This window comes from Tachypleus tridentatus, chromosome 4 (assembly GCF_004210375.1).
Source record: "Tachypleus tridentatus isolate NWPU-2018 chromosome 4, ASM421037v1, whole genome shotgun sequence".
Classification (NCBI taxonomy): domain Eukaryota; kingdom Metazoa; phylum Arthropoda; class Merostomata; order Xiphosura; family Limulidae; genus Tachypleus; species Tachypleus tridentatus.
The window spans coordinates 55,066,697-55,091,925 of NC_134828.1; the positions used below are offsets into that span (position 1 = coordinate 55,066,697).

A 25,229-nucleotide genomic window follows, 5' to 3' on the forward strand; every position below is an offset into this window, starting at 1 on the left:
TTGTATTAGTAAAGTTACTCTAATATAAAAAACAACTACAAAACCTACCTGCTTCCACCATCATGATATGAAATGCTTTCATATGCAGAAGAAAAAGATGGTCGTTTTCGGCTTTCCCAAAAAGAATCTGAATCTCGGCTTTCATATGATCGCTTCGATCCACGTCTTTCTATGTCTACAGTACTGTAGAAAACAAGATAATCTGATGAAATTATAATTGTTGTATAGGGTGGCACTATCTAGAGCATAGAAAAATTTAACATTTCTTAGAAAATTCTTCATCAAACCCTTTCTCAACCTTTTACATTTGTCTTAGTTAAAACTTAGAAATTAGTTCCAGTTAAAATATTCATTTCATTAAATTCTGTTTTTTATCAAAAGACTATTTTTATACCAAATGTTTTGAGTTACAATACTTACCATAAAAGCATAGTCTCCCTTCCACTGCCTTTATTAAATATGATAATATTCTAAGGTGTTCAAATATATATTCATAATTCATTACTTAAAAATTATTCTGAGACAAAAACAGCTTTGAAAGCAATTACGCTTATATATCTTGTAACTTTGGACAAGCACATTTTCAGCTACCCATTATGACCCAGTTCAGTCATTTATTATTATTGAAATTGCAGCCCCTTAAAAGCTACATAGAAACACTAGTCAGTACTTAAATAGCAATTACAGGAGTAAAGTGTAAAAGCTCACTTCAGTTGTCTTCGTCTTCTCAGTTCTTCCTTCTCAATCTCTAACCGTTCCCTTTCTAGCTTGTGTTTTTCCCTTTCAAGTTTTAAAACAGCAGCTCTCTCTCTTTCTAATCTTTCACGTTCATGTCTAGAAGAATATTTCTTTGATAAATTTATCAAACTAAAATTAATGTTGTAATTTCAAAATTTAAGTTTCTAAATGCTAACTCTACAAAAAGGTTACTCAAATTACAGTTGTGTACCTTAATAAGAACTCTTCTTTAATGTTGTTACAAAAGCAGAAAATTATTTTCAACATACTGCAAATACAAATTAGGTATAATCAAAAATACCTAATTTTATTCATATTTTTCATAATTAAAAATTGTGTTCAAACACAGCACTACTGCCCAAAATAAATATTAAAACCTGTACAACAGTTACTGCCTGATGGCTACAGTTCATATATGCAAATATAGTATTCACCAATGTGGATGTACAATATAAAATTCAGTTACAGTTTGTTCCATTACTGATTCTCAAATCTATATGAAAAGAAAAGAAATCCCATAAAAACAGTTATACATTATAAACAGTGTAAAAGTCATACATAATTACCAAAGTATGGTGGGAATGTACTAGCATGTCAAGCTTTAGATAAGTTTTTAATATCAAACACAAAAACAATAGTGATTTTTGCGTCATCTACAGTTAAACATTTTCATTTGTAATCACATGATAAATATAATTGCTTTTTTCATCCTAGTTACACAGCAAATATTTGCTTTTAAGTACTAAAAACACTTAAACTTTAGTGAAAAGCAGCAGATGTCTTACAAAGTCATATACAAGTGCATGAAAACATATTAGTGAATAACAAACACACACATTTTTATATGAACAGTTTAAACAATCTGTAGGATATTTTTTTTTTACAAAGTTGTATGTATATATAAGTATATGAAAATAAGTTAGTAAATAATATATATACACATACAAATTTATGTTATATGAACAATCTAAAGCTTCAGTTTTAAAACTGTCTTTTTGAAACATTCTTGTTAGAAATTTAGAATTCCCATAATACTATTCCATTACTGGTTGCCAAAACAGGCAAGCAACAGTACTAAACAACAACAAAAAAAAACAAAAAACAACAACAACACCAATGGGAGAAATACATAGAATAACTGAAGAATAGTTTATCATGAAATAAACACTTACAAGATTTTAGGTATTTATCAATTTAGCTATAATATTCTATTAATATTCTATAATATTAATAATATTCTATTAACAGTTATGATACTGTTTCCACAAAATATAGAACTTACAGGAGTTTCATTACCTGATTTGAAAGTCAATTCAAATACAATTCAATAACTCCTTATCTTATGCAACAGGCTTAACATACTTCAAATGATGACAACACTATAATGGTGACAAAAACTACAAGCATAGGAAACCTGCTATCCTATTTTCTTCAAACTTACAGCTTCTAGGTTGAGAACAGTTCCAGATCAAAAGTACGTCATAAATATATGTTTAACTATCACCAAACTACTAAGGTGTATATGTACCCCTTCTTTTTAAACAAGTAAATTGTAGGTTAATTTGTTTAAGATAAAAACAGAGTAAAATGGTTCATTCAAAGCCTGTTCCACCAAACCTTAAGCGTTCTCTTTCTCTTTTGAGTTTCAAAACTTCTTCTCGCTGCCTTCTTTCACTCTCTCTTAGTCTCAAGTATTCTTGGTTACGCCTTCGTTCTGCTCTACGCTCTGCAATACGCATTTGTCTTCCTTTCTGTATCTGTCGTTGTCGATATCTTTCCTCCTACAACACAACAGTAGCATCACCTTAAAGTCAACAAATTTAACTAGACAAAAATATGATAGTAAAATGTTATTGCACTAGCCTTTAAGTAATATTTGATTTACAACTTTTTTTTATATATATTTTGAAATAATGTCTTGATAAGATTGAATTTCTTTTAATTAATGCAAAATTAAAAAATTATAAGTTTATCTAAAGATGGATCACTATGTGATTAAATATCATCTTTTCAAAGCAGCATTTAGGAGCTTACCTTAATTTTCTGGAATGTTAACAGATTTTGTCCACTTTGGAGCCTTGTCCTTCTGGGTCTTTGACCTCTCCTGTTTCTAACATCCCTTGATCCACCAGGATGAGTGCCAGCAGCAGCCTTTGAATGCTCAGAGCCTCGACTCTTAGATCTTTTTTCCTTTGAATTTTCTTTCTCTTTATTATCATCTTTTTTTTCTTTATTTTCAGAGGCATTAGTGCTACTTTCTCCTGAAATCCATGATATTCAAAAAATCCTTTACTTCCAGAGATATAAAGAATGTTCAAAGAAGTTTTTAGAGTATTAGTATATAAAATTTCAAAAGAATGCAAATTCTTCCTTAACAGATGCTTAAAAACAATTTATGACAAAACTGAGAATTTCTTAATAATATGAAATGTGTTTAGTTACAGTATATTATATACAAATTGCATCCTTCATACAACTTTGCAAAACTACATGGTCTGGTACATAACTTACAGACTGCTGGTGATCTCAACAGTTTACACAATTATAAGAAGTCCTTAGATTATTTTAATAAGTTGCAAGTTGTCATAACATACCACTTCTAAAGAAAAAAAAAATTTCTCTTGCTTGCAATTCTATGTTAGTGCATACTTTCCTTACAAAAATATATGCTAACTTAAATTTCTTTTCTTTGTATTCTTGACTCCTCTTATGGTTAGGTGTTTAATGCACTCACTCGTAATCTGAGGGTGAAAGATTCAAATCCCCAATCACACCAAACATGCTGCCCTTTCAATGGTCAATCCCACTATTCATTTGTACAACAGTAGTCTAAGAGTTCACAGTGGATGGTGATAACTAACTGCCTTCCCTCTAGTCTTACACTGCTAAACTAGATGTGGCTAACGCAGATAGCCCTTGTGTAGCCTCATGTGAAATTCAAAAACTAACTCGATTCCTCATGTTATATTTTAAAATTTCTATACAAGTAAAAGAGAGATAACTCACAAATTAATACAAAACAGATTCAAATCTATTACACCAAATATTGCAGCAACACGTAATCAGACAGAACTGTACTACCCAATATTTACCTTTTTTTTCCCCTTTTTTACGTTCTTCTTCTCTTTTCCTCTTTCCTTCAGCATCATTACTTTTGTTTTTATTTTCTACATATGAAGTTAAATATATCCATTTTAATCCAACCCCTTTCTCTTTATCACATCAATAACAAAGTCATATGTTCTATTTCATATCTTAGTTACTACATCAATACAAATGATGACAGTTTGGCCAGCAACCTGAGCAGAAATTAAGACTTTACTCCTACTCACAAAATATAATCAACTACTTGAGAGTAGTTGTTCCAATTATCACTGCTTTAAATTACTAGAACAATCAATTAATCAAAATTACAATTAAATAGAATGTTACAAATATAACAAAGTGAGTAAAATGAGGGTTTCCAATTACTGACACTTTGATTGTTACAGCATTGGTCAATCTTATTAAGCATACAGAGGTAAATCAACCAAAAATGACAATATCTATATGGATAAGTATCACAAAAAATATATATATAAAAAATTAAGTCTACATATGTTGCAAGGTATTGAAATTTTGCAAATACAGACAACACAAAAGTCACTTGAGGGAGATATTTTACTGAATCTATGCATTTAACTCTTAGTATAACGGCTTGGTAATTGTGAATTACCTTGTAAAAACAAGACTAAACACATAACTCAGAATGTATTAAGTGCACCTTCATAAACTTAGTAAAGTTGCAGTAGACACAAAAAAAGTGTTGTGCACCACACTAAAAATTTACAAACCATTTACTAAGTCAGTCTGAGTGAAGGGTAAAGTTGCGATAAAAATGCTTTTTTTTTAATTTTACAGTTTTCATAGATCAACTGTATAATTTATGAAACCTGCTAAATAAAAACTGCAAGCTTTTTTTTGGCAAAATTATTTTATTTATTTTTCTACCCTAACACCATAGCAAAGATGAAAAAATATTGAAAAAAAAAGAAAAAATATTTTTTTTAATTTCTGGATTGACTGCAGATTGTAACAAATTACTTATTCTAACACAGCTACAATTTTTTCTAAATATTGCACATTTGCTTGCTTTTAATCTTATTACTTTACAATGCCCCTTAGACTCCATCTAATGATATGAAAATTAACTGACCAAATAGAAGAACTCAATGTAAACAACTGAGCATATTACACTTATTTAACATAGTTAGCTCACTGATCTTGTGCATTTTTCTTCCATTTACATTTTCTTATCCAACCAAACAAGTTTCTCATCTTAACATATTAAAAACCTTTGTTACAAAATAGATAACAATATATAAATATACATAAAAACAAGAAATTTAAGACTTACCTAAGCAAATAAGTCTATCTGTACTTAATAATACACTTCGAAAAAATTACTTACATTATCTTAGTTGTACACCTTATAAAGTAAGGAGTTACCATAAGTAATATTGTAAACACATTCGTCCTCAAATGGGTTCATAAATTTTACACAAACCCATTGCAAAAGGGATTAAACAGCATCAAGTTTAGTATAACAAAGACAATAAGAGAAAAATCATGCAGTCTGATTTAATTTTTACAACATATTTTATGTTGTGAAACTTCAAACATTTAATTGCAAGACACAGTTTTGAAGAAAAAAAATAATTTTTTTTTTATATTGATAAGAAAGTTCCATTTTATATATCCTATCATCTTCTACTTGTTTAATACTCATTGGTTTTACTTTGTTGATTACAGTGTTCAACACACCTGGCTATGAATCATAGAAAACACTGCACAAATGAGAATTACTTACCATCCTTTCAAATGGAATCAGGTCAGACAATGCAACAATATTGTTTTAACTATAATCTTGGCCCAGATCAATTTACATATAATAAATATAGTTTCATTTCCATTAATTATGATTTCTTTCACTGATGTGCATTGTGTGAATGATAAACAATAATGGTCAAAAAATAAAGGTTTCTATCCAAGAAATATGTTGTTGCACACTGTGCATGATTAACCTATCTAAGCTTACCACATATTCTACCATAGATAAAATTTTCATATCTCTTACAATTATAACTTAACATGAAAATATTGTTAGGAGTGAAGGAATGTTTAAGAGAACTACATCAAGATTTTCAGATCTGTGTTTTTGTTCTAAGTACTCTAAATTTCACTTTTTATTCCATTATTCTTTTCTCCAGAATCTACATCTTGTCATTTCTTAACAAAACCACAAATTATTTCCAACATCATTTTATTAACTCTACCTTGATGTAAATACTCTATAACTTACTCTGTTCAACAGTACTTAAGCTGTGTCTGTAGCTATTCTCAAAGCTGAACTTATAAGTAGTCAGATCAGTACTGTAACATAAAGGGAGGGGCACAAGTCTGTATTAAATGAAACCAGAGAAAGTGTGTGTGTGTGTGTGGAGGGAATCATCTTAGAAATAGAATATGGATAATAATGTTCTCTAGGGATGATAATTTATTAGGAAATGTATATGCACTTTGAAATTGGCATTAAATATAAAATTAATGTCTTTTATATGACAGTGAAGAAATGATTCATGATGATGAGAAACCCACTTGAAGTAAAAATGTATTCTCAAGATGGCTGATATAGATATTAAGACTTTGAAATAAAGTACAGAACAACATTTTAACTTTCTTAGGTCATCTTCAGGTTCACAAAGGAATATGACAGACACAATAATGACCAAGGTGCTACTTATATCAATTACTTGAGCAACTGTTGTAACATGAAATACTTAAAGTTAATGAATTATGTTTCTCTCAATTCTGTTCAAACCATCACAAATAAGAAGTGGGCTTATGATTTTTATTAACATCAAAAAGGTTATTATTAATGGTAGTTACTGCAATTGAATTAAACTTCGAAAAACTGTTGAATGAGTGTTGAAGTCAAGCACAATACATGTATTAAACATTCTTCTCAGTAATCTATTGAAACTGAGTATCAAAATATTAAACACACACTTGCCTTTATCTTTCTCACTCTTGCTATCTGCACCAGCTGATGACTGACTTAAAGGCTTAACTTTCTGTGCATTCTTCTTTACTGATCCAGTGCTGGTTCTGTTTTCAGTCCATCTCAAAGCAGCTCCATGTTCATTACGTGGCTATGATAAGTTTCAAAATCAAAAGTTTTGTAATGATTTTAGAAAACTGTCTGAATTTAAAGAAAAATCATTTTAAAATACCTATTATATCTTCTAGTTAAGACTTTTGTACAAGGTTGCTGCACCTTAAAAAATTTCACACATGGAGGATTTGAAACAAAATAATTTTACAGAACTTTTTTTTAGATTTTATACATACATTTCAAATAACCAAAAAAAATCATAAATTACTATATCAATACCACAAAATTCCATTATAATTTAACTTCAGTAACTAAGCTGTATTTGTGTCTACAAAATATGAAATTTGGAGAAAACTAAAGACTAAACTTACCAGCTTAAAGAGTTGTATTGAAAGAAAAATATTACATTGTACTACTTAAAAATAGCTGAGAAAGCCACTATGAGGACAATCTAAGCTTTCAAGCTGTTATTCAAATCATAGAAAAAAAGTATGTGTACATAGGAAAACATTTCCAAAGCTAAAAAGATGTGAGCAGGGCAGCTGTGTTTGGCTCAGTACATGAAAAACTTCTCAGCAAACAGAAAAGACAAGGTTCTTATTTAATATTATAGCCTGTAAATATCAGTAATTTGAGTTCTTAATTCATAAGAAATTACAGACTTTGCATTTTGACATCATAAACATCTAATCTGAATCAATTCAACATATCATGTGACACAAAAATTTGTATTTAGGATTTCTTTTTTAGTACTTAGTTTTAAATTTGAAAATTAACTAATGTATAATACTAAAAGCTGAATGATAATCTACAATTTGGTACCAAACTTATTGACATATATTCATAAAACATTAGTTCAATAAAATTATGAATACAAATCAACAAATGCAATGTGACATGACATTTGACCCATGAACTCCAGCAACAAGATTAATGCATTTACTTTTTTAACCCTCTGGTAATAATAATAATAATAATACTTTAGATAAATGTGTTTTGTTTTCTATGTTATTCTAATGGTAACGCTTATTTCAGATTCAAATATTACTGCAATAAACTTTAGTGAAATCAACTTTACACAATTTAGATTGACCAAAAAAGATTACCCTTTCAACTGATATAATTTTTCCATTTAATTCTGTCTGATGCAATTTCTGTATGCATTTTAATGCTACTTCACTTGTTTCCATAGTAACAAATCCATAACATCGTGATCCTGGAGATTTGGCATTAGTTACAATTTTTGTTCCTACAACCTGTAAAAACAAAATGTTTTATTCTGCAAAATAATAAACAATCTTTCTTCTTAACTAGTTTAATAGCTATAACTGATATGTTAGTTGTACAATACGAAGTCAAAAACATACTTTTTATGCACTGTGGGAAAGAACTTATTAAATATACACACAAATATTGCCATTCCACCAAATGCAAATAAAACAATATGTGAGACATAAGAATTTGGTTTTAGAATTACATCATCAAGATAAAAAAAAAATTAGTTATCATAATTTCTATTAAAGTTTAAGATGTCTAATATACATGTAAAAACTGCTTGTTTGGGTTGAGAAAATATTTTACATAGAGGAGCGAACAACATTTTGACCTTTTTCGGTCATCATCAGGTTCACAAAGAAAGAAAGAGGTAACTGACCGGAAGCTGATCACATGTTTGAAAGGGGTTTTGTAACTGAGTGTCGAAATGTAGAGGGGTGTGTGAACCTTTGTGAACCAGATGATGACTGAAGAAGGTCGAAACGTTGTTTGCTCAAAGGTTCACTCCCCCCATTATGTCTGAACTAGCATACCTTACACCACTATTAACAGTACACGCTCATACGATTGTTAACACCGCACTCTACATTTCGACACTCAGTTACACAACCCCTTTCAAAAATGTGGTCAGCTTCCAGTCAGTTACCTCTTTCTTTCTTTGTGAACCTGACGATGACCAAAGAAGGTCGAAACATTGTTCGCTCCTCTATGTAAAATATTTTCTCAACCCAAACAAGCCGTTTTTACCTATATATTTCTCTACAAGTGGGTTTTCTCGACATCACTGAGTAAGATGTCTAAGTTTCTGCATTCTGTCTTTTCTTCTCAAAATACCATACATAGTTATATTTAATGATACTACAAATATTTCTTCAAAAGATCTAGTACAAAAACTTGCCTAACAGCAGAAGTTCTTAATAAATTAATACAAATTCTATTCTGCCATCTTAACCTAAAAAAAAATTACATCTTTTAAAATTATCTATCAATGCTTCAGAATTGTATTTACAAGTATTAAAACACATCTTATTAGTAAAGGTCCAAAAAGTGTTTGAAACAAAACATACTTTAAATTATTAATGGATAAAACCAAATGTATAATTTTAAATTGGTGATTATCTGACTAAGTTATTATCTACATAAAGGAAAATTTAGTTGATTAAGGTTTATGCAAAATAAATTCCATGAACAAAACAACTTACCTTCCCATATTTGCTGAAGAGAGCTTTAAGGTCAGTTGCTTTGGTACTTGCAGACAAACCACTAACCCAGAGGTTCCTGCTGCTAACTGGAACACGTTTTACTCGTTCTAAAGAAAATAAACGCATAAAATTAAACTCAATTTTACAGCTCAATACAAATTCACCTTGTGATCTCAATTGCTGAAATATCTAAATTCAAAAGTATTTCATACCTAATCATGAACTCTTGTACTTCGACTTTCAGCACTTTAGAAACCTTGGGTGTTATTAACCCAAAGTGATTCAGAATAACACTGAATAAGAAAGTGTTCATTTATGCATTTATGGCATGACTAATTTTCTTAAGGTTAATTGTTACAAACTTCCTGTAATATGACTGACCAGTTACACTAGATATATGTTGTATATTAACCATAAATTTATATGAATTCATTTATATAAATGAAACTTTTGTTAGGAGGTATCATAGTTTGCATTTCTTCAATATAGAGGTGTGACAACAGAGTAACAATGTTTATCAACTACTGCAGATGTACTATTGAAATCTTGCAGTTACAATGCAATGCAAATGTTATGTAATTTAGACAATTTCATACTTTTACAAAGTGTTGATAAAATAAACATAATGGTCAACAGTGTTTAAATAAACAAGTGGGACTTGACACAATAAAACATCTGAAATAAATGATACAAGACACTATAAAAGACAAGCCACAATCTATTATATAATAAACACAAAAATCCGTCCATCTGTCACATCAATATCTCGGCCTTTCCTGTGCTAATCAAATCTCAACTTGCACAAAATGACACATTCTGTCATGGAAATCAAGTCCGACTCTTCAAAATTCTTCGATCCATATATGCATGTATGTTTGCATGTGTAATAAAATAAAATCAGATATATACACACACTACTACTGGTACTGATGGTGCACAAAAACCATAAACAATGTATGAAAGTTCCCTTCAGACCTGTTTGATTATAAAGGAGACACACTAGTGCAACATAAACTTCTGTTTAATTGGAATCCTCTACAACAACTCTATAATAAAAGGCATGCTTTACCAATAGCACAATTTAAATTGAAAATGCCTAAATTAAAGTGTATTGCTTCAGCTCAGTAGTCTAACAAAACCAAAGCCAGGAAGACAGTCCACTGAGAAGACCTCAAAATTCATAATAAAATTGGCCTATCACAATTAATAATTTGCAGGGTCATACAGTACAAACATTTCTGAGAATCACTTAAGTTTTTAACCTATAAGGATTTATCAAGAAGAAAATTTGAACATAACTTTAAAAATATATAGAGGTTAGAAAGATAACCAAGCAATACTTAAAAATAGCCAAATAAACTTAAATGTTTTTTTTTTGAAACACTAGAAACAGGATAGCTGCTATCCATATACAGAGATGCCAACTATTTCAAATGACTGAGCGTAATGATTGTAGACAGAGCCCTTTATCATTTGCAGCTACTAGGCCTGACCAATGTTTCTAAGCTGTTTATTATTATAACTATTATTATTTATTACTGCTATAGATTGCTCATTTATGACTGTGTTTTGTGTATTTAATAAATAAATTTTAAAAAATTATTTTGAAATTATGTCTTTTATTTAGTTCAGAGTAACAAACATACTGGTAAAACAACATTGAACATGCACAAACAGTAAGCAGAAAAAGCCTTTGTGCAAGGACTAGTTTATATCATGTTTATGACACTTATTGTAATAGTTTTGCAGCTGTTGCAGCCTTTGCTTTCATGAGAATGTCTCTGGATGGTTGGGAATCATAACAACATTGTCCATTTGATTGCATACACATCATGTGTTATAATATTGCTCAAAACTGAGGTGCTCAAGTTTGGTCTGAACTTGCTTTTGTTTTTAGTCATTAAACTAAATATCCTTTCACTGTCAGCATTAGAATGGAAGATTGTAAGAATTCTAAGCATAACCCTTCACAGAATGTCAAGCTTCTGGTTTCCATTTCCATCCTTAACTGTAAATAGCTGAACCCAAAACTTGTCAACATTCAACTGAAGTACAGTTTCTGAGAAATATCAATTTGATAGTTCATATATTGTCCTTCCAACTTGTCAATAGTGTCGTGCTCATGTGTATTGACAAGGACAGGATACCTGTCTGTGAAAAAGTGTGAAGAAGAGAAATCTTTGCTGACTTTCAGTTTTGGATCAGCAACCTCTGCATGAATCAGAAGTTCATCATTTAGAGGGAAATGTTTCATTATGTAATTTTTAGCTGCAATATAGTATTTCTTGATACTGGTGTAGAAGCTGATCAGTTCCAGGTCCTTTTCATATTTAACAATGTATTCCTTGGCAGCATTTCCAATAGAAACTGCCTCATCAGATTTGTTGTAGTCAAGTTCAGTGATGTTACCTTCAAGATATTCTGGCTTGATGTATCTGACAAGTATATTTTTAACTTGTGTAATCAGAGTTCTATGCATAATGTGTATGTAAGGTTCTTTTCTTTGAAATATCAAATTGGCTTGCTCAAATAGAGGAATTGCAGACTGAAGAAAAAGACAAAATAACAGGTTCATTTTGTTGTCCAAGAAAACTGTTAACTTATGTAACTTGCTCTGTGCATAACTTTTCTTGGTTACTTCCTTGCTAGCTTTCATTTTCTTTTTTTTTTTATTGACTGTCTCTTCTGTAGTTCAAGGTCAGACTGCCTAAACATATATTGAGTTATATCAAATGTTTCTTTGTCTGCATTTGGAGACATCTGTCTTGTGTCCCTGTGTTGCTGGGAGGACATCTTGACTGTTAGTCTTGCTGCCTGTCCGAGCTGCACGTTTAGATCCTTTTGAATCTAGTTTTTCTTTTTCACAGTGAAAATACTTCTTCAATGGCACCCACATGTCCAATATTCTGTTGAGGCACACCCCAAGTGATAGTCATCTTGTGTTAACAAGTTGTAGAATTTTTCTTGTTTCTTTGTCATACAATCCTTGAAACTCTTTGAAATGTTGTTTTCTGCTAGCACTTTTGTCCAGAAAATAGTAGATATCTATCAATATATCAGAAACTGGGCAGGGCAGTTCTCCTGGAAGCTTTCTGGGCAGCAATATTCATGAGGTGACAGGCACAGCCCACGAAGTAAATGCTAGGCTGTTGTCTTGAGATGTGTCCCATCACACCTTTACCTATACCAGACATAACTGAAGCACTGTCTGAAGAAAAATTAAGACAGTTTTTCCATGAAATTTTCCTCTTTGTTAGTTCGTGGTCCAAAAGCTTGAAAATATTCTCTCCCATTGAAGCTTCTTTCCATTCCACCATCGTCGAAAGAGAACAAACAAATTTCCAAGCAAAGGGGCAAGATATTGTACAACCATTGGATACAGTTTTGAGTCTTCCATGTCTGTGGATCCATCTGTGGCTAAACTGTAAACACTGTTAGTAAGTAAGCTTGAAATTATTTTGTCATCTTCACAAACCAACATTTGTACAATGGCTGTAGTTTTGGTTCTAGCACAGCCATATTTTTTTGCTATTTCAGAGTCTGGAAACATTTTTCTGAATAGATGTCCTGCATGATCAGCTACAGCTAGGGGTAAATTATGAGCAATGATGAATTGCATGAACATAACTTCTGCATTTATGGTTTCATATTCTGAATTCTTACTCATAAATGTCGTTATCTGAATCGTTTTTGTCTTCGCCTCAGCCTTTTGTTGGTGAGATGCCGATTTTGTATGTCTGGAACAATCGTTTATCCCACCATGCACCACAGAAAAATCAATGTGACAAACTGTACAAAACGCATGACTGTCACAGACTGTTGATGCAATGACCAGATATTTTCCACTGTACTCTTTCTTAAATTTTTGATTCACAGTTTCAGTCCTTTTAGATTTGCCAGAAACAAGACAATCTGGTGAACGAGGCTTCTTTTTTCCATCTTGTGAATGATCGCATTGGCATTTCTCTGTTGCTTAGAAAATGAGAAATACCCATCTATGCGAGCACTGATTGGCTGACAAGCACTGATGACGTAACTATGGTTTCTGCTAGTACCCAGTATGGAGAAGCACTGCACTCAAACTATTGGTAGACGTCGGAGATACAAATATTTTTTTTATTATTTCAAGCACAAACATGATTACCAAGTAGCCATTTGGACTATGTCTTTTATTTATTATCAAAATTTATTTGTATCTCACTGGAAATTTTCATTTCACCCCTTTCAAGCCCTTGGGGAACAATTTATCACTTTATTTTATAGGCCTATATAATATTAATTTGGGAGTTGCAACAAGTCGTAATATCTGTCTGTATGAGTGTATAGTCGTAATGTATACACCAAAATCGTAATGATTAGACTCAAATTGTAATGGTTGGCATCTCTGCATATATACATATTGTTACTACATTATAATTAAATTTTAGAAAACATGTTCATAAAACATATTTAGATATAAATTTTAAGATAGAAAATTAGTCTATTCCTTGTTACATGATGGGCATTCAGATCAAACAATAATAAAAAATGATCAACCCTTAGTGGTACAGTAATACCTGTATGTTGGTCAAGCCACTCAGTGTATTTACCTTTCTCTATAAATAAAAAGTTGCTCAACATAACTGAAGATGTTATATAACAAAGCATGCAAATACAATTATACAAAACAAATGAACAGGGTGATACACAACTGCATGAACAAATAGTGAAAAAGTAAAAAATGAAAAATAAAGCTTTCAAGGAAAGAAAGAAGTGAAAAAAAAGCGTATATTAAGATGATTACCATTAATCGTACTAACTACAACATATTTTCAATACAGAGTAAACAAAAATTAAAATTATCATGCACCAAAAGGCATTTACATTCCCCTACTGAAAACTTATTCATTTTGAAAGGGCTTAGGCATGGCAAGTGGTTAGGGCACTCAACTTGCAATCTGTGGATCGTGGGTTTGAATTCCCATCAAACCAAACATGCTTGCCCTTTCAGCCATGGGAATGTTATAATGTGATGTTGAATTTCACTATTCATTGGTAAAACAGTAGCCCAAGAGTAAGCTTGCAGTTCATTTTTTATATATTAGAGGAGGAGCAATCTATAGCCATGATACCTAAATGAATAAAACTTATATATCATGTTTATAAACTGCTCCCCCTCTACTGAATGAAAATGAACTGCAACAGAGTAAAAGAAAGGGTTATAGTTTACACTGTGAATGACTATTATTCAACCCATTAAGCAGAGTCACACCAGCATAGTACCAAACAGTTATAATATTTTCAGCAATAGTCTTTCACTGTTAAATTAGGGATACCAAGCACAGATAGCCATGTAGTTGTACATAAATTTGATAAAAAAAAACAACACTTCAGCAATATTAAATATGCTATAAAATTTTCTTTCACAGTAATTTCACAGCAGAGTAAGTAACAATTTAGGTATGTTTGAACTCAGACATTAGATAAAATTAATTTGTAAAAGTTATGGTATAAAAAATAAAATATTTTTATTTTATTGTGGACTAGACTGTGTTCTTTATCTCTACCAAACAAACAGTAAAAGAAAAGATATAACTGCTGCAATACTGGTGCTAGAAACAGGATTATTTTGACAAAAATATCATCTAGACTAATTAGAAGTCAAACTTTATACCATTGTAAATGATTTTTCCATTTGTATGTCCATACACAAAATTTAATTTAAAAAATGGTGAATGAATTATGCATAGCAATTATATTTATAACAAGACATTGCTATTAGATTTATTGTATTTTTACTCAGACCCTTAAGAGTTTTTTGAACAACATAGTATAACAGCATTTCAAAAACACTGTGTTTGCCATACCTGCAACACTGCAGTGTAGTTGAAAGACTATATGCTCTTCTTGAAAAATCCTAAAGGGCCAAATAAAGTGCATAATGTTGAAAGCAAAAAAACTAATACTAATGCCCCAAGACAAATATAATTAACCATAAACATCTTTCACCAGCTTAGACAAAGTGTTGACATCACATTTTGATAAAAGTGAGGAAAAAATTATCTTTACCTTTCAGATAAATATAAAATAATATATTTATATTTAAACCAAAATTGTCCCTTTGAGACTTTTTCAGGGTTAATATGACACACATACAGAACATTCTATGTATTATAAAATAAACAAACTTGTACAGGATTGTTATACATGTATTAAAAACTAACATATGAAGAAATTCCATTACAGGAGCATTGCCATATTCAAACACGTTCCATCTGTGACCTGCCACAAACAATATGCAATTAAGATAGGACTTTTCAAATACAATACAGATGAGAATTTCTACACATTTACTTTGCAAATAGTTTCTTGAGGTTGTTCTGAGATCCAAAAGCACCTTAGCCCATTTATTCTAATACATCCAAGTATCATTTCTGTTCACTGAAAAATGAAAATTCTGTACCTGGTATCAGAGATGTGAATATTGAAATAAACTTTACTCAAGAGAAAGACATCAGAAAATAACGTTTCATCATATGAAACTAAATTTCTTTATGAACTGTTTCATTACTATTATTTATTTAATCTACACAATATGTTCACCTTCAATGGTCATGAATAAAGGAATAAAGATGGACCATGCATTCACAATCAGAAAATGCAACTAAAAAGACAAAACTCCTGAAACAAAAGTAAATTCCTTGGGAATGGTAGAATGCAATATTTCAATTCCTGAGTATACTAACAAGTGTGTCAGAATCTGGCAAAAGTGCAGTGAACATTTCTTGCCACTTGTTAAAGAACAGTATGAATGTGAAAGATATGTCATGGTGTTACTTAGAATCAACATGCCTGGAAAAACAAATTTCTATATCATTAAGAACAATAGTGCAATAGGGCCAAACCTCACTTTGATGACAATGCTTGCATACATCGGGCAAGGATCACCACTCTAATCCTGAAGTGAAAGAAGTTGGAAGAGAATAATTACAAAGAAAATCTCTTGCACTCAACCTGACTGAGCATGCTTGGGACATGTTACAAAAGGTGATATAACTGTCCAGATCCATTCAGCAGCTAATTCTCCAAGAATTACTTCAGCTTCTACAACAATGTGTGCAGCATCACATCAGTGGATTATACAGCTATTATCATTATTTCACTGTGTCTAAAAGCAAACATGCACAATACTAATCATATATAAACACCCAGAAAGTGAATGCTTAACAATTTGTTACAGACTTTGAATCCTTACAAAACTTATTCTAGACACAAGAGCACTTTCTATTGTTATCAGTCTCATTAATGACTTTATATATATATTTGGTTTTCATTTCCAATAGATTAAACTGTTCTTCATTCATAATGCATGAAACATCTTCTTGTTGGAAATCTTGATCCTTTGTAAAAGTTCACACACACACACACACACACACACACACACACACACACACATTTATAATTGCTAGAACTATTTTAACAACCATGTTACTCCAGAAGGGAGATAAAGACTGGCAATCTTAAAATAAGACAATTAGGAAAGACACCAAAGAAATGTAACTACATTAGTAGTCATTATACACTATTTATAACATTCATAACTTTAAGTTTCAGTCATGCTGTTATTGAATTAGTAAAGATACTCATTCAGGAACATTCAAACAAACATTTTCAAAATACTTCATTCTTGCACTACAACAAGCAATAAATACAAAAAAATTCATACACTGCTTCATACCTTTGTCATCTGTTGATGTAGTTTTTCCATGTTTATCTGGAACACTAAAAAAAAATAAAAATCATATATTTAGAAAAATACAGCTTTCAAAATACAAAGTGACTACACCAACCTCATTCTCTCTTAAACTCTAAGGAAAATATTTAATAAAAGTTTGAATACAATATCTCTGAAAATTATACTGAATATAAAATAAAGGTAAGAACCTATTCATTTTTGTAGGTAATGTTTATAAATCACTAACTTTCAGAATAAATTTAAATTCCCCTACTGATATATTTAAAAGCTAATATTGTAAAATACTGCAAAAGTATGATTGTTAATTTTCTAAAACAAATTTGGACTCGAATACCACCCACATATAAGATCCAGAATTTGTATGACAGCTTTTCCTTCCACTAATATTTCAGTTTTTGGAAGACAACCTACAGACACAACAAAATGCAGCATGAAATTCATTCTCAACCTTCAAGTTTGTTTACCGAAGAACAAACAAACCTCTTGGCAGCAGCAGAGGTGGTAGTGCTTTTTCCTGTAGAACTTCCTTCTTTGGTTGTCTTTGCTTTAATCTTCCCTTTTGCTTCTTCAGTAGTCTCCTTTTCCATCATCTCCTTCTCATGCTTCTCCTTCCTACCAACATCTTCTGGCTTGCTCTCTTCACAGATATTCTTCTTGGATTCAACATCACCAGATGTTTCTTCTTGCTTACTTCCTTTTTCCTTTTCAGCTGTAACCACAGAAACTACTTCAGATGCTGCTGGCTCTTCTCTTTCTTCTTCCACCTTTGTTTTATCAACTCTGGTCTCATCACCTGAAAGATTTTGGTTACTGTTTTGCAACTGAATGCTACCCGATTTGTCCACTGTGCACTCTTCTTTGTCATCCATGTTGCTTTCTGTGTTGTCTACACTAACAGCCAAAGCTACATTATCAGAAAACTTAAGGTCAGTGTTGTTAAGCATAATTATATCAACAGTCAGAGGTTTTACTTCTGGTGTGGTCTCTGGCTCTAGATTAGAAAGCTGCAGATTGTGATTGCTTCCAGCTGTTTCTGAAGAAGCATCCTCTTTGGAGCTTGATTCACTGGTACTTTTCTGATTGTCCCGAGCTTGAATTTCTTCCTCACCTGTTTTAGATATGCTTTCTTCCTCCTGAACTACTTCTGTGGTCAATTCTGTTGTTAATAAAATTCAAAATGGATCAGAAGATCACAAATTTCCAAGTGTTAAACATCACGAAAATCTCCCACGGCACAGGCCTTATGTTTAAAAAACTAAGGATATAAGAGAAGCCAGAAAACAGGCAGAACCAAAGCACTGCCTGATGCTTCGACATCGAGGATTAATATAACAGTTGAGATAATACCATGGTTCCCACGCCTTGGGCAGAATGGCATTCCCCTAATTTTTTCCTGACTAAAATATGTTATCCCACAACCATTTGATCTATGCTACTAATGCATAACTGAATTATAATGTTAAATTGCAAAACATTGTTAATTTTTGTCTGATAAACACAAGACAAGCTGTATGTTAACATTCACAGTTTTCTTAAATTTTATCTTGTAAAATTTCAATACAAATATACATATCAGCAGTATATTAATGATACAGTTATCCCTTGTCATACACTGAATTGAGAATTTGTGATACAGTTGCAGTCCACCCCAAAAATTAGTGCAAGGCTTACATTGTGCACAGCGCATCCCACGCTCTTGTGCCATGCACCAAAGCATGCAACATCTTCCCAGTCTTTGCTCAACTACAGTGCTTCTGTGCAGATCCTCTTGCACAATCTCTCCAAGTCCTCCACCTGCTTCCTCACCTGCTGGCACTGCCTCCTCATCTGCAAGCTCTCTCAATGACCCACTAGAGTTTTATTATAAAACATGGGTTACTGTCATACTATATTTTTGTCTGTTGAAAGTCTGTATGTATTTTCCTTTACTAATTACATTTGTGATTTAAACATTTGCAGCAATTTCTAGAACCTATCTCTGTGAATGGCAAGGGATAACTGTCTTACAGACAGATCACTTTATAATCTTAATTTAAGTCACAAACCTGTTATTACAGCATAAATATTGTCACAGATTTTAACATCTATGATTATAACATCTTGACTTTTAGTACATGGAAGGAACATGTCTACTACTGTAAAATAAAATATTCTTTGACAAGTATGTTTTCCATATTTCAAATTTCTATTAAAGTAATATTTTCTGATATGCATAAAAACTTGCAAAACTTTGAGGTGTTACCTGTATACAGAAGCAAACTCAATATCCAATACCTACAAAACAATTACATATTAAATAAAAAATCACTCTGATTGAAAGCACACACACACACACTTATTTCTGCACATACTTTGAAAGTATTTTCCCAAAATTCACCTGTATCAAAAGTATTGAATTATCATAACTGTATATATCTCATTTAATTGATCACATTACTTAAAATATTTAGAAGTGTATGCAAGTTTTGTTCCTTCAGATGAGATCACCAGATTATAGTTAAAAATAACTAGTCATAACTTCTTATAAAACACAAGATGCTTTACATTCAGAAACAGATCTGTTGAGGAAACATCCATGACAAACACAGTTGCGTTATACACAGTCATGATGTATAATCATACTCGTGGAAACTACGATAACTGGCACAGACACAAAAGTTACTGTATGCAAGAATGTTCATCATTAACAGTGATATGCCATTCCAGTACTGCATCAGTCAAATACAAAGTTTTTAATTTTATTTTTACATAATGTTGCTTATTACATCAAATAAAACTTGCTACCAAGTAACATTTTTTTGCTGAATGTACTTGGATTTTTATTCTGGGATGGTCCTTAGATTAGGTGCAGTGGCAAAAACAAAACACATCACCCATACCTGACCACACTAGCACTATATAATTGCCATATTAATTAATATCTCTATATTAAGAGCCTACCACAGTCTAAAAACCATACAAAAACTTTAATTAGATTTTATCTAGCTGTGCATACTCATCATTACCTTCAGTTCTTATTCTTTCTTGCTCTTAGAAACTTGTTTGTAGCTAGATGAAAAGTTCATTTTCCTAATATATTTCTCAAATATTCAACACATTATAGCTTATTAGATAAACAATGTATTGTCTTATTTGCCATCAGAAGTTCAATTGTTTCTACAAAGATTCATGGGTAATGAATAGTGCTATGCTCCCACAACCTTATACGAGTCATATTAGTTATTATTAACAAAACAACTCAACAGTTAAATATTCTTTTAATTTTTTTATTATATTTTTTTCAAAATTTATTATATACTACATGGTGCCATCTATATTTTGTTAAACTATTTCTGATGATATTCTACTTGTCTCTTGGACATATTGCATGTCAGTAACTCCTGCCCATGGATATAATGTGCTATAGACAATGCTTAGTAACATGTTTTGTTTCATAACAAATTTAAGCAAAATTACTGATAATTTTGTATAATTATTATAGTTATTTTTGGTAATTAGTTGAATAGATATAACTATACATACGAAACAAAAACTTGTACTTCTGTAATTTATTCTATCTCCAAATTTGAAGTTTTACTGAAACAAACTGTTAATTTTCATTTTGGTATATTTCAAACCTATCTTACACAAATAGGTCAATGGCACAGTATAACCAGGATATTACATGTTCCTTCTATGACTAGTGTCATTGTTTCATTTATGCAGTAAAATTTGCAAGATCAAAGTATTTAATGGAAACAATATAACTTTAAATAGCAATTTTTTAAAGGTTTTAGGCTGTAGTAAAATGATCCTCCATGATATTTGAGAAAATAATATGAAGCTTCTCTGGGACTCTTACACTCCACTTAAGTGGGTACCTGGCTACTGTTTACATAATCTACTATGGCAGTTTTCATACTTCATGACAGATGATATTAAACAAAAAAGCTGATTAAACAAAACAATGTTTATATATATAAAAAAATTTATATTGAATACTAAACAAGTAGAATTAACCTTTACATATGTTTTTTCTCGCACTGATGTTAATTCACTTTTTTTTCCCACCCGTGTCCTAGAAATATCACTTAACCCTTTCACTGTCGCTGGGATGTATATTTCCCATTGCTCTGGGAAATATACATCCTAGCAGCAGTGGATGGGTTAATCAAATGAAATTCACCAACTTTTCCTGGTTTTTATCTGTCAACTGAATTCCCTGATTTTTTGGGCCAGAAACAAAATTCATATATTTTTCCCAGTCTCCCTGACCCGTGGGAACCATGTAATACCCAACAGAATAATGAAACAAATTTATACATTTATGTTTTACATACCCTCAGAGGTGGACAACTGCAAATTCAGACATTCCTAGGTCATGAAGTTTCAGATATAATAAATGTTGCCTAAAGAATCCTTTTTTATTTCAGTTTTGATTTACTGTGACAAAAATATTCTAGTAGCAATAAAAAAAAAAGATTAAATAATGCTACAACTAATTGAAGCTGAAGTGAACTAACCTGTTACAAAAAACTAAGCAGTTTTGATAAGACCACTTTGTACTCTATTTTTTATTAATGTCATATTTTATTCTGTCAGTCTTATTTAATCCCAAATGTGAGAAAAATTAAAAGCAATAGTGCGGACAGATTAAATTACAAACTATTAGCTATATTATAATTTTATATTTAATTTAAAAAAACACATGTTTGTTTAAAATATTACATTTAAATAAACAAACATTAAACTAAATATCAGGTTATCGCATTTTGTGTCCACATTTAATGTGAATGACTAGTATACCAACCTTACCAGTTTGTTGGCCATCAAAGACTGGGGTAATATTTTCTTTATAAATTCATCCAACACTTACTATACATTTTACTATTATTCTTAAACAAAAGATATTTTAGAAGCTTGAAGACTTATGCCTGTACACCTTTGTGTGTGTGTGTGTGTGTGTGTGTGTGTGTGTGTGTGTGTGTCTAATTAGCACATACTGATCTTTCATTTTGTATTTCACATTCTTTCATTTGGACATTTAATGTGTACTGTAGGAACAAACTGATTTTTGCTTAATCTTCTGAATACACACATAGGAGTCAAAGTGCAAATGTAAGATCTTTTACAGTATCATATTCAAAATTGAATTGAATAAACTCATTAAACCATGCCTCAAACCCTGGATTATAAATTCAAAGCTTGGCACTTAAGTTTTAACCAATTGAATGCTGATTCATTGTATAAGGTATGGTCTGACTCCAGTAATTGAATGTAGGTGTGCTGTCCAGCTCACAAAAATTCTGTGCATATTTATTCCTTTTGCATTACACTCAGGCAATTTGCAGAAATCACTTAGCAAATTCCACTTGTACAACAATACATGCAGTAACTAGCTTAGAGATTTCTATAAAGGGATGACAAGATTTTATTAACAATCAAAAGTATTTTGTTTACAAATAATGATGGCTCTAGAACAGGCATGCCAATGACATTTATGAAAAAAAGAGGAAAAGGTATATAGCCTAGCGCCACAGCACGGCACAGCCGCACCTGACTAGGGGGGTGTGGGGGCAGACTAACTATAACTTTCATTTACAGTTTTTAGCAGATTGATTTATTCTTTTAATTTGCATTCATTTTTTAGAAGATATATCAAAATATCTAAAATTAACAAATAAAATAAAAAGTAAATAAATGAAATTTAAGATTGTTTATTTGCTATTTATTCAGTTTAATGTTTTTCTAAATCAAAATATATTAGTAATATGAGTTAATAAAGCCAAAATAACTCAGTAAATATTTCAAATACAAATCATTTCATTATTATCCTTTTTGTCATCAATAACATCATCATCATCAACTACTGGTATGCTGCCAATTAAATGTTTTACAGCCATTGCCAATAACTACTTCTCTGCTGCATATATTCCATACAATTTTCAAATCACATAAAATTACTCTTTTGACTAATCATGACTACCTACAGTTCAAATTGTTCATCTATGCAATCTTGTCATTATACTACTGGTACCTTAATGTCAGTGAATTTTCCATTCTTTCACAAATTGACAATACAAACTAAAACAGCATATGAAGGAAAGCTATGACATTGCTTAAAAATTCAACTACTGATATGGTTCAATATTAAACTACCAATATCAGTGATATGCCTCAGAAATTAAATTTTGTACAGTCACTGATATCAACAACTACTGCTCTGCTGCATGTATTCCATTAAAATTTCAAATTACTTAAAATTACTCTACATGACTACCTACAGTAAAACTTGTTCATCTATACAATCTTGTCAGTAAATTACTGGTACCTCAATATCAGTATATTTTTCATTCTTTCACAATACAAACTGAAACAGCAAATCAATGAAAGCTTTGACATTGCTTCAAAATAAACCACTGGCACTGTATGCTGCAGATAATAATAAAATGTTTTTCAGTCACTGATATCAACTTCTGCTCTGCTGCATAAATTACAGTCAAATTTCAAATCACTTAATTTCCTTTAATCAATCTTGGCTACTTTCCTCTTTTTCGAGACAAGGGTTTCCAGTGCTCTCTTCCGAGCTTTTTTTCTTTCCTTCTCTGAATGGGCAGCTCTCTGTGCCTCTGCAGCTTTCTGGACTTTTTCTTTAGCCAAGGTGGCTGGGCCAGATTTCACAGAACCATAGGCTTCAAGCTTTTCTGCCCTTTTCTTCTGATTCTCCCTCAGCTTTGAGGTATACTTTGAAGCTGCTGATCTAATGTCCTTACACATTCTCTTGTCTACAGGATCAAAACGAACATCTTTCCTTTTAAACATTTCAATCGCTGTTGTTTCTTTGGAGCATAGAGAATATTTTATCGTCTTGTATGCACACGATACCAGACCACGAGACCTGCAACAAGACGAAACGAGACTGCCTCCAAGATGGTGATCAGATTTATTTTTTTTCTGCAATAAACATTGAAAAAATTCGATTTCTCCTCAAAAACCACCTACCCGGCCCCCAAATCGCTCATATTTTCTCCTCGAATTTACACGAATCTTGTGGGTGATCGTTGGCCGTTTGAAAACTGCGGAAATCTGCGTTTCAGCGGAAAAATGGCACGCTTGCTAGAATTAAGTGCTTTTATTAAAAATGTTACTTTTTCCATTGTTGTTACTTGTATTCAAGCTATTAACAAATTGAGTGCAAGGTTATTTTCATTTTAAGTAGAAAAATACTTTCCTTCATCTTACAGTTTTTATTTGCCTAATGTCTAGAACCTCCTAAAAGGGTGTCAAAAGTTAAGGAAAATGTTGATGTTTTATTTCTCATTTTTTCACCATATCACCAACTATGCCTATATCCATCACTGCACTATGCAATGAAATAATTAAAATTAGGGAAAGAAACAACAAAAACTCTTACTTTCAATTTTTTGTAGAATATCTTCAAAGATTTTTTTCTTTTCCTAAGTTCATAATTTCAAGTCTTCTCCTTTGACATATAGTTAATTTTTAATGCTTTACTTTCCTTTCCTTTCCCTTACCACTTATTATTCATATCAACACATAGCAATGGTACCCTTGAGACATATTACAGTTTCTTTCAGAGACATGCAACCCTTCAGCAAAATGTTCATTAAGCACATAATATTATAAGCCTTGAGAACAGAAGCAAAGTATGATGTACCTTTAAAAATATATTTAAACCTTTTAACTCTGCATTATTTCAAATCATAATTAATACACAATTAACTAAAATATAAAGTAAAACCTAAATACAATTTAAACTCTTTCTAGAATCACATATTTGGATAAGAAACAACAGTAAGTGCAACAGTCAATCAAGCAGCCAACAATACTATACTAATGGAACAAATGAGAAACAGAAGTTAGGCATTCACAATGGAGACTGAAATTTTGTTTACCCTAAACTTTCTGTATTTAAGCTACAGATTTATTACTTGTAGTAGTAGTTACACACGGCTCAAATTTAAAAGGCCTAAAGCTGTCAACAAAAACAACTATAATTAACTCTTAAATACTACATTCATTGTAGAAAAAAAAAATTTGAGATTAGAAAAATTCTATAATGAGTAGTAGTTTGGAAAATAGCAATGATCCTACAATACTAGAAAAGGTTAAGCATACTGATGTG

The 25,229-nt window shown here is 31.3% G+C and overlaps 1 protein-coding gene across 3 annotated transcripts in view; it reads right to left on the minus strand.

Moving 5' to 3' along the window:
- LOC143249172 (uncharacterized) overlaps positions 1–25,229 on the minus strand; it is a 49,971-nt gene that overhangs the window by 2,670 nt on the left and 22,072 nt on the right. For 2 of the 3 annotated variants that reach the window (XR_013027616.1, XM_076498627.1), the window contains exons 6-15: positions 17,585–18,260; positions 17,087–17,130; positions 9,370–9,476; positions 7,999–8,148; positions 6,791–6,929; positions 3,831–3,905; positions 2,773–2,999; positions 2,356–2,519; positions 709–834; positions 49–183 (exon numbers count right to left, since the gene is read on the minus strand). Coding sequence is in view for 2 of the 3 variants with exons in the window: in XM_076498627.1 (XP_076354742.1) it covers positions 49–183; positions 709–834; positions 2,356–2,519; positions 2,773–2,999; positions 3,831–3,905; positions 6,791–6,929; positions 7,999–8,148; positions 9,370–9,476; positions 17,087–17,130; positions 17,585–18,260 (1,843 nt within the window). In the remaining variant the exon portion in view is untranslated. The remainder of the gene's footprint in view (positions 1–48; positions 184–708; positions 835–2,355; positions 2,520–2,772; positions 3,000–3,830; positions 3,906–6,790; positions 6,930–7,998; positions 8,149–9,369; positions 9,477–17,086; positions 17,131–17,584; positions 18,261–25,229) is intronic. The other variant, XM_076498628.1, reaches the window with a different exon arrangement.